At 39.0% G+C, this 17,684-nt stretch overlaps 1 protein-coding gene across 1 annotated transcript in view; it reads right to left on the bottom strand.

Moving 5' to 3' along the window:
• Positions 1 to 5,531: 5,531 nt before the first annotated feature.
• TBCA (tubulin folding cofactor A) overlaps positions 5,532 to 17,684 on the bottom strand; it is a 27,190-nt gene continuing 15,037 nt past the window's right edge. The window contains exons 2-4 of the mRNA XM_063423241.1: positions 16,309 to 16,414; positions 9,365 to 9,451; positions 5,532 to 6,627 (exon numbers count right to left, since the gene is read on the bottom strand). Of these exons, the coding sequence (XP_063279311.1) occupies positions 6,547 to 6,627; positions 9,365 to 9,451; positions 16,309 to 16,414 (274 nt within the window). The 3' untranslated portion in view covers positions 5,532 to 6,546. The remainder of the gene's footprint in view (positions 6,628 to 9,364; positions 9,452 to 16,308; positions 16,415 to 17,684) is intronic.

Raw genomic sequence — 17,684 nt, 5'->3', positions numbered from 1 at the left:
AGAGTCATGGCATGAAAGAGTTTGACATGATAGACACAGAAAATGCAGAACGTGACGGCAGTAGTGCCATCTTGTAAGACCAGGCTGAAAGTGGCCTTTTTCAGTGACTCTGCTAACTCTCCTACTGCTCTTTTCATGCTCAGATGGGCAATTTGAGAGTGGTTTTCAAGTGGAAGTGTTGGGTTTTCTTTTTTAGCATTGGAGGCAAGGGTGTTGTTAGTCATTTCCACTCTTTGAGGATGAAGAACTAGAAAGAGAGTCTTTGGGGTGCCAGACTGGGAAGAGCAGAACCCTGTGTGGGGCTTGGTTGCTGCTGCTGATCAGCCAATCAAGTCTTCCTGTGTAATGCTGATCTCTCTGAATGTTAAAAAAAGTTCTGTTTCCTTCTTAAGCCACATCATTTACAGCCAATGAAGCAGTGAGGGGGCGCAGGAGAGAGTCTGTTGTAAGGGATGGTGACATGCTGGGGGAGAAAACCTCCTTGCAAATGGCCTTCCTTGGTTTCGATGGCTCCCAGCTGTCACTGCTCTGCAGTGCTGGCCTCAGAGTGTGCCTGCTTTTTGCTCTGCAGGGAGAAAATTAGAGAGGCAGGTTTAAAGTGGTCTGATACAGTCAGGATGAGTGTGTTCCTTTTTGCATCCCGTGTTTGAAAACAGTAGTAGGCTTCTTGCATTGCTTATTGAGATTCCTAGTGGAAATAAGAGCTCAAGGGAGGCCAGTTTCCATGTAAGCATTAGTTAAATTCTCTTACCTAGTTGTAGCTCAAAAAGAAGCTGAAAGGTTGAATGTTTTGTAACATCTTTGTAAGGTTTTCATCCTGGATTGCAAAGCATGTTATCCTTTCTGATCTTGCCATGGTTCTGTTTTTAGTGCAGTGTATGTGGTTTTGAACAGCTTTGGGTTTCAGAAGGCAGGGCAATTTAAAACTGGTTTGACCAAGGAATCTGAGGTTTCGTAACTTTGGTGTGAAAATTGCTTTGTTTTCAGCACTCCAAAAGCTTTTTTTTCCTCCCCATTTGCTCCATCTGCTGTGTTGGAGGATACATATGGAATTTCAGATGTCTTCTGAGTGGATTCTCATGAGTCCATAGTAGCTAGAAATTGTCAGTTGACTCAATATTCCTTGAATAGGTGGGTAGTGCACAAAAAATAGCAAAGGCAAACAAAATGAGAGTTTATTTCCGGCACATTAAAAAACATATGGTTTCAGAAGTTCAGTATACATCAGCTGTATAATTTTTTTATCACTGTTTATAACCTTATTAATTCAAAAAGGTATAAAACCTAAATTTACATCTGTTTAATTTGCTTAACAAAGAATGTTTGGTTCATTGCATTTTTTCCCCACACTGTTAAAAAGGCAGTTTCCTCCCTTGTGCTAGTTAGAGTTCTTATTGCAATTTTGTTTGAATGTGACAAATGACATTTGATGCATTCCTGGAGGTGAGGTCCATCAGTAGGCACTGCCCGTGACAAAGCCTTTGAGGAAGGAACCTTCTTAACTCATTGGTTTCTCTGGTAAAGCTTCCTACTTCTCATCAAGGACTGTTGTACTTGCTGTACTTGTCTTCCCTTGAGTTTTGCCCACTGGTTTTGTGTTCCCCACATCCCCCTAAAGAATTGAGAGTACAGCTCCCTGTTGCCACCACAAAGCGAAACGGAGTTTCCTTCATTTGGGAAAATGGCAGGAGTGTGAAGGGTGTATGTTTACCCTCAGGAAAACTGCAGTCCTACTCAACTTTTTTTTGTTTTCTCTGACTTTTGCTGATGGCAGGATGATTGGGGAAAAGACCCCTTGGTCAGGTCTGGTGTCATGAGCTGTTCTGGCTTCTTAAAAATGCTGTAGTGTTCTGGGTGTTAGGGCTCAAACCTTCCTTTTACAGGTTCAGCATTGGTACAGATTGGTGCCTAGGTATTGTGTAAGTGACCTAGAAAATGAAACATAACTCATTAGTCTTTTTATGGAGACACTGATTTTTATACTTGATAAAATATGAAGTTTATTTTCTGTATTAAAAACAGAAGACAAGCCAAATCTGATCAATTGGTTTTGAAAGATACTCTATTAGTTTACTAATGAAATATTTTTTTACTCATTTTTAACCTGTTCCTTTAGAAATGTGTAGAAGCTGTAAAAGAGCAGAAAGCTGAGTCACTAAAAGCATCCAGAGGATTTAATTTTATTTTCATCAACTAATCTACCCACTCATATCTATCTGTGTAAACTAATTACTTTTTTAATTAGGTAGCCTTTTTGATTGCTTATGGAGAGCTGTGGTGAAATTTACTGCTAATTATGCAGGGGCAGAAGGAGGCCTCTGGATTGTTACGAAAGATGAGAAAATTTTATTTCCTTTTGTTGAAATGGAGAGCAAGTAGTAATTGATACATAAATAATGTGCTTATTTTTCCAATTTCAACCTATTCAGCCTCTGTTAACCTTATTAACTGAGGCTCTTTCTGTGGGTTACTGAGTTTCCTTCCATCTAATGTAACATCTACAGTAACTTCAGAACAGTGAGAAAACAAAACTGTTGTAGAAGTTTTTCTTATTTCTGTAAATGTTCCAGAGTGGTGATGTTTGCCCTGAAATGCTGGCTGCTGAGACATGCTAGGAGGCAGTCTGCACAGTTCAAGAGCTCATTTTTTCACTGGTTGAATTTATATTCAGAAAACTGGGGAAGGTGGCAGTTACGCATCCCTTTTGCCATCATCTTTGAAGTCCTAAGCACATAATTTGGATTTATTGTAAGCCCTCAGAGCATAGCCAAGATTGTACATGGAAGAGAACCCAGAAGTGGTTCTCCTTTGTATTTTCTGTTCAGTGTCCTTAGAAGTGGGTTCTCTGAGAGATCAGATGGGAGAAGGGTTGTTAAGATGGTTAGGCCACATTTTCTCCTCCCTTCCTTCAGTTTGTAGTCCTGCTCTGAATCTGTATGAACAGTGAGACTGAACTAAATTTGCTACTTCCCTTGCAGTGGTTTCCAGCAGGCCCCACAGTTCTCTTCTTGCCTTGCAAGTTTCATCATTCTGATTTCAGCTACACTTCAGACTTTCAACTGCCTATCTTTGCCCTGAGCTCATTTGTGCATGAATTAATATATAAAATAAAATGACAAGTGGGAACCTAAAGTATTTCTGACATTGTGTGTGTTTGATGAGTGTTCAGAAATGTGAATAGGAAGTGGAAAGTCAGAAAAAAAATCATTCACCTGGTCCTTTCATTAAGGAAGACCATTTTCACCTTCTTTGAGTCCCCTGTGTTGTACTGTGCAGTGCAGTATCTGAAAAGTCAGGTAGGTATCACTGAATTGTCTTCCTAGAGGGGACTGTGAGGATCTCCTCTGTGCTGTATACAAAGTTGTTAATTTCAGCTGTGTCACAAATGTTTTGTATTTCTGAGTGAGGGGTTAAGTGCTGTTGAGAAAGGATGAATGCTCATCCACCTTCTGATGCGTTTCCCTACCGTGTAAATATGAGGCAGGATCAGTGGTCTCTGTCATGAATGGCTGAGCTGCCTGGTCAAGAGGAGACCTCTAGGAAAGCAGCTCCAACAGCCTCCTTGGGCAGTCTGTTCCAGAGCTTCATCTGTCTCAGTTTTTATCTGAGGAAGGAACCTGTCCAGTGTATTTTTTCCCCTCATTGTAACTCAAGCTCATTGCATCTTACTCTGTCTGCCAAGAAAATTTTATTATTTTCTTCTGTAATTCTGTATATGCTTGAAGACTACTATCACTGCTACCCTCAGTATTTTCCAGGCTAAAATGTCTGGATTTGTTCCTTCTTTTGCAGAGACCATTTTTGAGTCTTTTTAGTAGTTTTCACTGTTTTCCTCTGAATCCTTATTTGTTCATGCCTTTTAGTTGCAGCTTCTAGCTGCAATAATGCTTCTAGATAAAGCCTTTCTAATAAGAAGGGGACTATAAGGCTTGTTGCCCATGTCTTATGAGCTAAGCTAATGTTTTGCATGTAATTCACTAAAATTCTTCTATCACTCAGAAATGGTGTCAGTGTTTACTTTTTCCTACGTTGGTGCAGCAGAAAATCGTTGCTGTCATGTGTAAATTCGTTTTCTTATTTAAATATGCCCTTACTAAAAGAGGTATTTAATTTTTTTTCCAGTTTGTCAGAAACCTTTTGATTTCTGATACTGCCCTTGAAGATACTGAACACCCTTGTATCACCCACATATTAAATGCACACACTTCTACTTCTTTCATCATACAGGTCTGGTGAAGAGAACTGTACCTTCTGGGGTGATCAGCCTATCCAATTTTCATAGTAAATTCTTGGTGATTGCCCAGTCTTAAGAAGCTGTGCAGCCCCCTGTCATACTCTCGTGGCAATCCTGAGACCCCAGTCTATTAGGAGGAAGTATGGCTCTTATTGAGCATCTTCCTTGAGCTGAGCCTCTTGAGTTAAAGCAAGGACTTGAAGAAACAGAACAGCTCTGTGTGGTTAAAGCTTTTTGTGGATTAAATTATTATTTAATCTCAAATATTTGTGCAGTTAGCTCTTTCGTTCTAAAGGATGCTGGCAGTCTGAGAACATGCTGGTCCCTTCAGAAGTGAGAGACAGATGACAGTTCCAGATGCATCTGGAGACAGAGTATTTTCAGGTGTGAACATACATTGGTTTTCATCAGGGAGGCTGGCTACTTCCTGACCTATGGAACATGCTCATTTTTAGGGAACTTAGAGGTAGGGCAGAGTATCGTCTTGGTTCATCATAGCAGGGAGTAGTAGGGAGCTACCAAATGTCTTGGACAGAGCCATTAGGCAAACATAACCCACTCACCCTAGAAACTACTGCAAGAAACTTTTCCTGGAGCTTATGTGGTAGTTAAAGGCCATATGACTTTCAGCCTGAATGCCAGCTTAAGCCATATCACAGTCCTACTTGCCTTCAGCCACTATAGGTCACACCTGTTTAGCTTTCACACGCATTTCTTGTGTAACTGTACATCATCTTTCCATGGGCTTGTTTTCCACAGGTGTGTATTCTTTCCTCTGAAGAGGAACAATTTTTACTTTAAACCCTGCTTTACCCAGCAGACTTGGCATCTCCCTACGCTTCCTTTTCAGCTCAGCATTTGTTCACCACACTGCACTCAATGTCTGCAAGCGTGCTGCAGTCTGTCAGCTGAGACACACGATCTGTGCACACCAGCCACCTTTCCCAGTGAAGGTCCATGGAAGAAACTGGGTGAAATGAGAATCCAGAGACAGATGTTTTCCTCAACAGCAGTTCATGTGTGCTGTGACCCAGGCAGTGTATGCTGGGCAGTTCCATGCCTAGAACACAATGTTGGTAAGAAGATGTGCATGTTCTCTTACCTGTACTGTCAAAACAGGTTTCACCTCTTAGCCCTCTGGGGTCACTTCTAATGCAGATCATTCTGACTGATTCAATCCAGCAATCTTCTGGTGTTGATCTGTCAGTGCAGTGCTTAGCAGTGATGAAGAAGCAGACATTACTCTAAATGTGCTTAAGGTACGTAAGTAAGTACTGAAACAGCAGTTTACTCAAACTCAAGCAAATTAACAAAGAATTTTATTGAGTATTCAATTTAGCACCACACAAAAGGTACACTGTGCTTTGTGTTGCCCTTAAGAAACATGCCAGAACACTTTCAAACTAGAAAAAACTAATGTAAAAAGCTTTCTTGTTTATCAACAGAACTTACTACTTGCTTTAGAGAAGCTACTCTGAAAAAAACACAGCTTTTGTACATAATGTTTTAATGGTCTTCCAGGCAAACTAAGTGTTGTTCCCTTACCCATTAGCTCCCTTTCATGTCCTGGGGTTTGAACTTTGTTCAAAAAATCACTTAGGTCAAGGTGCTTTCAAGAAAAGCATTCAGTCCAGAACTCTTACTAGCAGATGCAACTCACAATATACTAGTCACCTGCCAAATTCTGTTTCCTGAAAAGCAGAATTTTGGTTCATGGAAGTTGTATGAACTGGGCTCTAGGACTCAGTGCCGTGCACATTGAGAAAGATCTGGAGTCAGCTTTTGTCTTGGACTCAAAAATAAAAAGGTAGATGACTGGGGAGAATTATTTGGTCTACCTTCTCTTTCAGTACAGATTTTTATGCTGTAATGGCTTGAAATTATTTCAAGTATAATGTGCTTCTGAAGCCTGTATCAAGGGGTTGGAACTACATGGAACCTTGCTAACCCAAACCATTCTATAATGCTATTTCATTATAAAGTATTTACTGGTCCCTCACATAGCCAAACTTTGTTTCTTAGTCTGAATAGTTCAGATTTAAGTTCTCTATCTTAACTATTACACTTACTTTAAATGGACTTTATTTTTCTTCTTTTAAATTGAGGTGAACTGGAAATATATCTATTTTGCCTGAATATGGAACACACAAATATTTCAGAACATTCTTTATTTGATGCACCTTGTAGTTAGAGAAAGCTTAATTTGCATAAAGGGAACTTTAGTAAGTCAACAATAGTAGTAGAGCCATAGTCAAATGAAACTGTGGAATGGACCCCGTGCTAATGCATATAAAGAGAGAACTGGGAAACAGCTAGGCTTCCAGCTTCACTGATTCCAGTATGGAACGTGCTTCTTTGTACTCTTCAGCTTCTTCCAATTCTTTTTCATTTTCCTGTAATAAAAAACAACATTTTTGAGTACTCTGAAAATAACTGTTGGGGGGTTAAATTTAAGAAGGTAAATCTGCTAACAAGTAAGGAGAAAGCTGAGGTACTCAACAATGTTTCTGTCTTACTGGCAGCTTCCTCCTATACCTCTCAAGTGAATGGAATACAAAACAGGGGAGAGCAAAGTCCCTCCCACTGCAGGTAAGGATCAGGTTCACGATAACCTGAGGCCTGAGGAACCTGAATGTACTGAAATCTATGGGGCCTGACAAGATGCTTCCCAGAGTCCCGAGGGAATTGCCTGATGCAGTTGACCCACTCCCATGACATTTTAAAAGTCATGGCAGTCAGGCGAGGTCCTTAAAGACTGCAAAAAGGGAATTGTCATTGTGGACTGTATCATTCCCCACAACATCCTTCTCTCTAAGAGGTGGATTTGATGGATGGATTCTTCACTGGATAAGGAATTGGCTGGATGGTCACAGCCAGAGAACTGGTCAATGACTCAATGTCTGGATGGAGATCAGTGACCAGTGGTATCCTTAGGGGGTCTATACAGTGACCAGTATTATTTACTATCTTCCTTAATGACACAGAAAGTAAGATCTGTAAATGTGCAGATAACTCTCAGCTGAGTGGTGCAGCTGACACACCTGAGGGATGGCAGGCCATCCAGAGGGACATGGACAAGCTTGAGAAGTGGGCCCATGTGAATCTCATGAGGTTCAACAAGGCCAAGTGCAGGGTGCTGCACCTGGGATCAGCCCTGGTATCAGCCCTGGTATCAGCCCTGGTATCAGCCCAGGCTGGGCATGCACAGATCACAGCAGCCCTGCCCAGAAGGACCTGGGGGTGCTGCTGGCTGAGAGGCTGCACATGCCCCAGCCATGGGCACTGCCAGCCCAGAGAGCCAAACGTGTCCTGGGCTGCAGCCACAGCCCCGTGGGCAGCAGGGCAGGGAGGGGATTCTGCCCCTCTGCTCTGCTCAGAGCCCACCTGCAGGGCTGCACCAGCTCTGGGGTCCAGCACAGAAGGACAGGGACCTGCTGCAGTGAGTCCAGAGGAGGACACAGAGATGGTCACAGGGACAGAACACCTCCCACTTTGGACAGGCTGAAAGTTGAGTTTGCTCAGCCTGGGGAAGAGAAGGCTCTGGGCAGCCCTCAGAGCAGCCTTTAGTACTTTATGGGGGCCTACAAGAAAGATGGGGACAGACTTTTTAGTAGGGCTTGTTGTGACAGGACAAGCAATGATGGTCTTAAACTAAAAGAGAACAGATTCAAACTAGATATATGTAAGTTTTTTACAGTGAGGGTAGTGAAGAACTGGGACAGGTTACCCAGAGAGGTGGTAGGTGCCACATCCATGTAAATACTCAGAGTCAGGCTGGATGGGGCTCTAAGCAACCTGATGTAGCTGAAGATGTTCCTGGTCATTGCAAGAGATTTGGAACAGATGATCTTTGGAAGTTCATTCCAACCCAAACCATTCTATGAAATGAGGAATATATAATTTTTGAAAACTCACGTTCTGTGTTACTCAATGCACAGGTAAATTCTGTGTCCTGCTTAAGATCCCAGATAATGGCTGTCATCTGCAAGTGGATTTGACCTATGAATACCTTTATTTGATGGTGTTAAATATTTTAAATGAAGGGACCAGTAAGAACAAACCTGAGCAAGAGTACTCTTATAAAAATGTTTAGGTAGACTGACAATTGAAAAACATACTAGGATACAGTAAATTTTAATAAATGCATTGAAGGTGAGCTAAGCACAGAAAGCAACATGTGAAGGGATTTCCAAATTCTTAACAACAATAGTAATAGTAAATGCCCCCATTCTTTGTTTTAAGTTTACATACTATGAATCAATAGCACCATTTCTGCATGCCACTGGAATTTAGACTGCCTAACTGCTCAGTAACTAGTTGAATGACAGAAAGACCCTAAATCCTGACAGGTACTGAGCATTTATTTTGGCAAACAGCAGAGGCAAACTACCTGAGATTAGGACACCTTGACTTTTCCATTAAAAAAGTATTTGCATTTCAGTCATCACTATATCTCACAATTTAAGATACATCTTTTTAGCCCCACAATATCATCTATTGTACACCAATATGTGTAGCTGAATTCTTGATGAGAAGGCAACTTTTAAAGTAAGTATTATCCTCTGCAAACGTAGCATAGGTTCAGTGAATCTATTTGTACAACAAAGTTTTTATTCCTGTATTTGCATCTTAAAAAACAAGGCAGTACTGCTCTCTTCACTAATAAAACACTATGCAATACTCAGCAAGGACTCCTCTGACTTGTCCATAGCATAATAAGAGTAGTAATCAAAAGTATTTTGACAATTTCAGTTCCCTACAAGCATATTATATACATTTATGCTATCTATAAAACCTAAAGTGAGTGAACTGATTTTTCTGATGACGGAACTAGCACAGGAGCTCTGAGTCCATTCTCACAGTCTGGTATACAGTGTATGTTGAGCATACATTCCATTAAAGACAGCTTCTAACACACACAGTCTCCACAGACTGAAGACCAAGTCTGCAAAGACAGTAATCTAAAGCAAAATATCTTATCTTATAGGTATCTTGTATGTGGTATTTTATAGGATGCTGGTCTTGGGACCCACAGAAATGAATTCTTTAATCCAGTTTTTATTTGCTCCGTAGTTATCCTAGCACACAGGAACTGCAGCACTTTTTGGTCAGTAGTAATGGAATACTCACTAGTAGTTGAGTAAGCTCTGCATGTGCAACTTCTAGTCTGCGCTGGCAGTCTGGAATCATCATTCGTGATTCTTGTAAGATCTCGATCTGTGAAAATCAGAAGCCAACGAAGTTAGGATATATTCCAGATAGAAACATTATCTTTTAGGATAAGTTTTTACTGAAAAATCAGCAATCTACTCATTATCTAGGTATTTCAGAACAGTTGCACCTATCTTCTGAATAGGCTTCTTTTTTTAAAAGACATTCACTTAGTGTAATTGCTTAAAACTCTGTTAATTTACAGGACATTTCCATTCCATTTACTCTATGCTTAGCTGAATATCAAGTATTAAGTAAAAGACAGTATTTAGAATAATCTTTCCCTTAGGCAAAATGTACAGCTTAGTAAGGTTTTCAGCATTTGTTATAAAGTCTATTTAAAACAAACTTTCTCCTGCTGCCATGAAGCAGCTTCATCCAAAAGGGGATCAGCTGGTTATATAAATATCTCCTGCATCTTTTGGGTAATAAAGAAAAAGAATGTTCAGATAATACCCCATAGAGATAATTACTGCATGAAAAAAGTTATTGAGTTATTGATCACATTGTGTGCAGACTGCAGGAGGCTCTGACTGAAAGACAAAGGTAAAGAAAAATGAAAAGCAAAGACCAGCAGGCTCATATTTTTGATGCTTATCATGCATAAAAAGTTATTACATATCCTTGTGCTTCATTTTAGGAGAAAGATTATTCTCACCATGCACTTTGAACAGAATTACTAAACTGGCACCCCACTGAATCTGAAAATCCTGCCACCTCCTAAAGAAAACAACGTCAGTTTTAAGAAAGGGAACATTTATTTCATGGAGCATTCCTGGATCTCAGCACCAAACACTTAGAAGAAAAGATGTGCAGAGTTGTCAGTAAGTTAAATCTATTTAGAAATGAAAATCTGGTAGATATTTAGATATGAAACATCTCTGTTCAGGATAACCTGCAATAGAAAGCCTTCCCTTTAAATGGCTTTTTTCTTTCTGTCATTGCTATGTTGTATTGTCCTGCTAGTTTTAATGCTGCTGTACCAAAAGGTCATTGTAAAAGGGATGTTAAACTGTAGCTAAGAATGCATTTATATATTCAGCAAGGCTTTATGTAACAAGATATTATCGCCAAGTTTTTAAGTGTCACTTAGTCCATTTGGTTTTGAGAGAAAAAACTTTAGTTTCTGATTTTACACGTTCATCAGTCAATATAACATCCACAGAATGAGGTGTGCCATAAATTGCATGAGATGATGCCTTTTGCTCTATGTAGTAGAATACCTACAGGAGTGAGAATATCCAGTAATTACTTCCTTGCACCACAGCGGTACTAAATATTTGTGTATTGTAAAGCTGGCAGATAATATGAAATTAGTAACTTATTATCCAATAAGTGCCACTAGATAAGCAACCTGGGCAGGCACTTACATCTAGAATCTGTAAGCTATAGTTCTGCCTGCTGTAAGAAATAAACAAATCTTTGCAAGTCATTCTAATCAAAACAACATTTGACTGATTTCCAAAGGGTTAGCCGAGTTTTATTTATAGGTGCCAGTGGTTATGCAATGATGAATAAAATTCAGAAGGTGATAAATCCTTTATTCAGTAGGTGCAAACAGCTGGAGACTAGAACAGGAATTTTGTGGAACCATTATGATTTAACTTCTACAAAAACCACTCTCTTTTTAAGTAATGATGATAATTCCAGATAAGACTATTTACTTTTACAAATATACATAGTAACGTCAAAAGTTCAAATAATTATATAAGCTTTATGACTGGATTTTTAAGTGTTTGTTCTTTAAATTCTGTCAACATTCTGCCCAGAACTGTAAGGTTGACAAGCACGGTGGCCACTCAAACTGCAGTGCCAGGCACTACAGCCATTCCCATCCCTGTGACACGCACTGCAGCCACTCAAATTCCACTGGCCAGGCCAATGCCAGCTCCAGCTAAGGAATATTGCTTAACCCCAGCCAGCAACTGAGCACCAGGCAGCTGCTCACTTGCTCCTGCCCCCAGCCTGGTGGGGAGAAGACAACAGGAAGAAAAGGGAAACTTTGTGGGCTGAGATAAGAACAACTTAGTAACTTTAAAAAATGCAGTAATAATAATGAGAGAGGGAGAGGTAACAGTTTTATCAGCTTCAAAAAAACCAGAAGCAGAGTATGCTGTTTTGGGTTTCTTCCCCACCCGACCCACATATAACCAAGAGATATAGAGCTATGCCGATCCCCAAATAACCTGAAAGCAACAAAGAAACCAAACCAAACAAAAAAACACCCCAAACAAACTCCATGAAGTCCTTAGAAGGACACCCTAATACACTAGTGGCTCACAGGGTATAATGGCAGTATCGTTTCACATGACAAGAGTTGTGTTCTGAACAGAAGAGGTGGGCTAAAAACCGTGACAAATGTAAATGAATCATGTATGTGCCAATTACATACACAAAAATGAATTTATAGTCTAGCTTTTAAATCCTGTCACATAATCACGTGCCCATTTTCTGTTGCACAGGATAATCCTAACAGTACGGATCTACTCAAAGATGGCAGAGATAACAAAAAGACATGCAGATGATTTTTTGCTAAAACAAAAGACATGCAGATAATTTTTTTGTGAAAACAAGTGATACTGGTATGAACTACTTTTCCTCAAAAGTCTGTAAAACACTTGGAATCCATTGGCTAATTACAGCCATGTCTTGTGGAAGGACAAGGACGTAAAAGAAGAAAAGTAATCTCTAAGTATCACAAACACCGAAGGTTCCAAAATTTAGTAATCCCACTAAATAAAGTTAGTACCACACAGTGAATAATCATGCTAAGGCTACTCGTTGGCTAATCCATATTTGTAGCTTAAATCCACACCACTGCAGCACTCCTCATCTCAGTTGTACACAGGAGTGGTATTAGAGCACTGGGCCCTGGTGGTATCAATGTGCTCGGCCAGGATTATGGTATAGGGATAGGGGGAATAGTACAGCATAGATAGTGTAGGAAGAAGCAGGGCACAGGGAAGGCAGGAACTCAAAGGAGATGCAGCACTAAGGTGAATCTGGACAGAAAAAAACCCAAAAATGCACGCACGAATTGTAGGAAACACAGTTTAATGGCTTCTTCCTTTCAGGCCCAGAAGAAGCTTTAACTATCCACAAAACCAGGATACAGCAGCACACTTGCTGTAGGAAAGTTGTCAAATACATTGATCAAAAGATTCCTGAAGGACCTTGAAGGAAAGCTTCAATAAAAACTGGTGAACACTGTTTTGTTTCAACAGTGCTTGAGTGCTTCAAGAAATGGCCATGTGGCAACAACAAACCACCTACCACTTCTAGCATGAAAACTGATGGAGAAGAAGAAAATCCTCTAGACATAATACTTTAGTATTTCAAATGAGTTTTCTTTGTAGCTCCTCTCAGTGAAGATCTAATCCTACTTTTTCTAAAGCAGATCACTTTAGGACATAAAAGACATAAAGTCTAAATTAAATCTAATTATACCTATATTATATCTGCCCAGATAAGAAGGAAAACACTCTTTGGAAAACAGAAGGGGAAAAGGAGGATCACAGTAATGCTTTTTCATAATTTTGTTTCTTTCATAAAGTTTGAATGCATCTTTAACACCAGGTCTGTGTTAGGAATAGTCTTGTACTGGGTCCAGAGAATTCCAAGTTGCTGGCTTTTCAGTAAACAATCCGTGCTTGTTCAGGATACTGTCAGAGTATGTAAGGAAAAGCACTAGGTCTTCACTCATATTTCCACTGCCTCTCTACCAAGCATCTAGAATTAGAATTCATATTATTAAACAAAGATCATCTATTCTTAGGGGGCAAAAAGACTAATTTTGCAAATAATTAGACTGATGTGAAACTGTACATTTAATCTAATCTTAGTCAATCTGTGAGAAGAATGAAACTTTGAACCAATCAGATGGGGGTTGTAAAGAGCTAAGAATGTAAAAAGCCAGCTAAACTAACCAGAATATTTCTTTGAGGCTAAGCAGACATTTAAAAAGTTCTAAAACATTACAGCCTTCCTTTCAACAAGAAGTCCTCCCGTAATAAGATCAGCAGCAAATTACCATCTTTCACTTTATTTTCTAAAATAGTAAATAGTTTCCAAATACATGTCTTTTTAGCTGTTTCAGAAGGCACTCTTTCACTCAACAAAGCAAGAGAAATATTGCAGTTTTCACAAATACTTGAAAAAACCTGCACATTACCAAGATGTACTTTATATACTCTTATGTATGTTTTGACACTCAGAGATTAAATTCTGTGTTAAATCCACTAAATTTTTAATTCATCTAGAAATGACATTACTCAAGAAGTAACTTGGAACTGTAGAATTATGTTTAAAAACCTGAAAATTTACCATTAAAAATTTGTCAGTAAAAATGTTGCCAATTAGCAAAACCACCAGAGTATACAATCCTAGAAAGAGGAAACATGAAGTAGATACCTTGCTTCTCCCCCACTAACAAATGTGAAGCTAAAGGCATGAGCTGTGAAAGAATGTTTATTTATATATGAACATCAACAACCACAGAAATACAGAATGCTACAGGTTTCTACCGTTAGTTTGCACTCAAGTGATACTATGTGAAAATTTTCTATCAAAGTAGTATTATGAAGTTCAGTGGCAAGTCTTTATATATTGAGAATTTGTGTAACTGTAGAAACTAAGGCTTCATTAAGATGAAATCCGCAGGGAGGCAGAACTACACTACTTCTTGCTACCCAGAGAAACTATAAGCAGAATTTGCACCTGGTGAGATAAATCTGAGGTATTTTAATATTTATTACCATTATAAAGTCTTCTTGCACACTACAACAGAATCTTCAAATTCTAATTTTGGTCAGCATCTACTGGCATTGTAAGAAAACTGTCCTTTATCTTTTCTGGCACTGAACCTGCTCCCCATCACACAAGTCTTTCTGGACAGTTCAGGTGAGGGCTAGCACATAACAGCTGCCAACCACCCCAGATGGTCACTGCTTCAGCTAGAGAACACTTGAGCCCACTGGAACCATGAACTGCCCCCATGCAAAAGGAGTTAGGAGAAAAATACTGAGTTAAACCCTATTGTTCTATGAAGGGACTGATCCTTCATTACAGACCAGACATGCTGGAAGACTACATATGCTGTAGGAATGTTGTTATTCACTTTAAAGTGACATCTTCCACAGTCACTTTTGTATGTAAAACTGAATGTTCCAAGTTGTAACTAGAAAGCTAAATGAAAACACTACTACATCAAGAGAAAGTATTGTTTTAAAGATTTTTAAGAATCCCTCCTTTAACTCTGGATTGATTTGTGCATATGTATAAATACATAAATACAGACACACACACACACATATATGTGATTTAGCCAATACCTTGGCTAAACTAATAAGTCTCGAAATTTTTAATAACCTAAAGTATTAACAACTTCCAGAATGCAAAGTGCACTAAATAAACAAGAAATGAAGATGTCATTGGAGGAACTGATTGCTTTCAAAGTGGATCAGACAATTTCTGAATGAATCTGAATGAATCTGTTTTCTGTGAAGGCTCCTGTCATTGCTCTCCAAAAACACCTTACAGTAGTAGTTAATAATTTCAGCAGAAGTTCACAGCCACCTCTGTTTTTGACTTTCATTATATCTTGCATGTCACTGTGGAAATACCACAATGCTGTCAAATAATCTGATAAATGGGCAACACTAAAAACAGGAATTGAATTAATTAGTTCTTGTTAGCACCAATTCTTTAGAAAGGCTACTGTTTTGTAGATCTTCAAGTCAGTCTGGTGAAGAAGACAGCTCTGCTCTATAAATACAAATCTTTATTTGTATACAAATTCTTTATTTGTATTTCATTCCCATGGCATAATGAAAGCATAACAGGACATACACATATGAACTGAAATATGACTTTACTAAAAAAGTTGGTTCAGCTTTTTCTAAAAGGGCTTTCTCCTATGTTTTGTTAATTTTGTATTTGAATTTTGTTTAACCTATTCTTCCATTGTTTAAAAGTAAAGACAGGATGCCAGAAGGTTATGTTTATGACCATTAAGTGAAAATAATTTTAGTTTACAGTTTTGATTTCTGTGAAATTTGAGAGAAAGCATCTGGGAAATACTTGGAGAAAAAACATAATCAAAAGGTAACATAGTGAGTTGAAAGAATATGAAGACCACAATGAAACACAGACATTTCACTTCTGTAGAGAATAAACACCATTCTCCCAAACCTAAGCCTTCTTCTTGTGACAGCAGGAAATGTGACACTTCTTCCAAAAGAGTATGTACCAACTGTCTGATATCCTTGTCCCACTATCCTTGTGGGAAACCTTCCAAGAAAAAATGTAATCATACTGTAACAGTGACACTAAACCATATTCTTGAGCAGACCAAAGCAGAGTGTGCCCCCTCCTAATCTATCACTTCACCACAAACTCCAGCAGCTCCACAGCTGCATGCCCACTGCTCTCTTTTATGTGAGGTCTGTGATTTTACCAAAAGGACAGTGGTGTACTCCAGAGCTGAAATGTTTCCCCTTCATATTAATTATCAGGCATTCTCACTTTGCTGTAACATTTGCAGTTAGCAGCACATCCACCCAGACCATATATTTACCACAGGTCCTTTTTATTTCTGAGAAAGAGTTTGTGATGGCCTTACACACAGTTAGTGATTAACAACCATCCTGACACAAAGTGCCAACTAATACACATGCATAAACTATAACCCTCATAATTTAACACATTAAAGAAATTTTTATGGCTGCTTTTCATGACAGGATTTTAGTCTAATACTTATATAACATGAGTCTAGAGAAAGTACAGGAAATTCCTCTATCTAAAGAGGACTATGATTAAATGAAAGTAAATATGGATTTTATAAAACAAGTTCTAGGATAGTTTACCTGCTTCTTAATTCCATAATCATCACATGCTTCAGCTTTCATTTTTTCAATCTTTTCTTCTTGCTGTTTTGCTTCTTTTTCATACATAATTTTTTCTTTTGCCAGCCTGCAATTAACAACCAAGTGATTGTGTTAATCGTGTTCTATTACAGCAAAAAGTTACATCATTGATAACAGCCCACAACTCAAAAGCTACAGACATGGAAGGTAATATGCACTTTTACAAAAAAAAAGGCTTTTAGCCACAGTGAAAAAACTTTATCTAGGAAATAACAAATATAGCTATAATATATAAAGAGTATTTTCTCACTTATCTTGATGCTGGTTTGGGAGTCACAGACAAAAGTAACAGTTCCGTAACTTATATTACAATAATTTTCTTTATTTCCTGTCCTTCAAAGGAAAAGGAACCCCTGTTTTAATCCTAATAATGGACCCATACTTGGAAGCACAATGCTTTTGCTAACAAGCATAGATTCAAGAGTAACATAAATAAGTTTGAAGGTCAGAGAAGTATTATGCTTGTCTAATATGATGTCCTACAGTAACTATTACATTGCAATCCTATTATAACACTTCATTTTATATTACTGCAAGTTTGCTGTTGCATCTCCCACTGCATTACATGTATTCATTAGCTGTATGTTAGATTATGCAATACTAGATATGAACCAAAACATCTTTCAGGATCTGAAAAATACTGAACAATTTCTCTTTAGCTAGTTCAGGAGCAGAACACATCAAGATACTATTGCAGACCTGACATCATGCTGGAGAAAATCCTTCCCCAAACAAGAGTAAGATCAACCTACATAAGAGTGTTTGAAGAAAACTTTAACATCCAAAAGAACAGAATCAGATCCAAGAAGCAAAGAATATGTTATACAATGAAAAGAGAATAAATAAGGGTCTAGTAGAGAGCTTCATGACCACATCAGTGCATCAGTGCAAATGAATTCACAATTTGCCACAGTTAAGCGCCCTGCTAGGAGTGCTGAGGATGGGTGGAATGTTATTGGGGTCTCAAGAACCTCTGTGAAATGAAGCTGCCCAAAAGCACTTCTGCAGCTGTATGGCAAAAAAAATTCCATTGGGAATACACTGATAATGCAACAGCCGGAGCTCTCCCTGTTTTTTACAAGAGTTTATTTGCCAAGATAGCCCTAAGCCGTGGCTCCACAGAGTCAGGTTGAGCTGGGCTGCAGCAACACACACCTCAACACCAAACACCTCATTCCAGTCCTTGTGGAGTCACACAGGCAGGGAGGGCATCAGCCCTACAAAGCACCTTCAGCTGTGTGCAGGGCACACACTCTGCATCGACTGGGCCAGTGTCTACAAGTACCAGCTTTGAGAGGCACAGCTGGAGAAAGACA

The sequence above is a fragment of the Prinia subflava genome, chromosome Z (assembly GCF_021018805.1).
Source record: "Prinia subflava isolate CZ2003 ecotype Zambia chromosome Z, Cam_Psub_1.2, whole genome shotgun sequence".
Lineage (NCBI taxonomy): Eukaryota > Metazoa > Chordata > Aves > Passeriformes > Cisticolidae > Prinia > Prinia subflava.
Note: the sequence above shows the minus strand (reverse complement) of the source record. Positions and strands in the feature narration are given on the sequence as shown.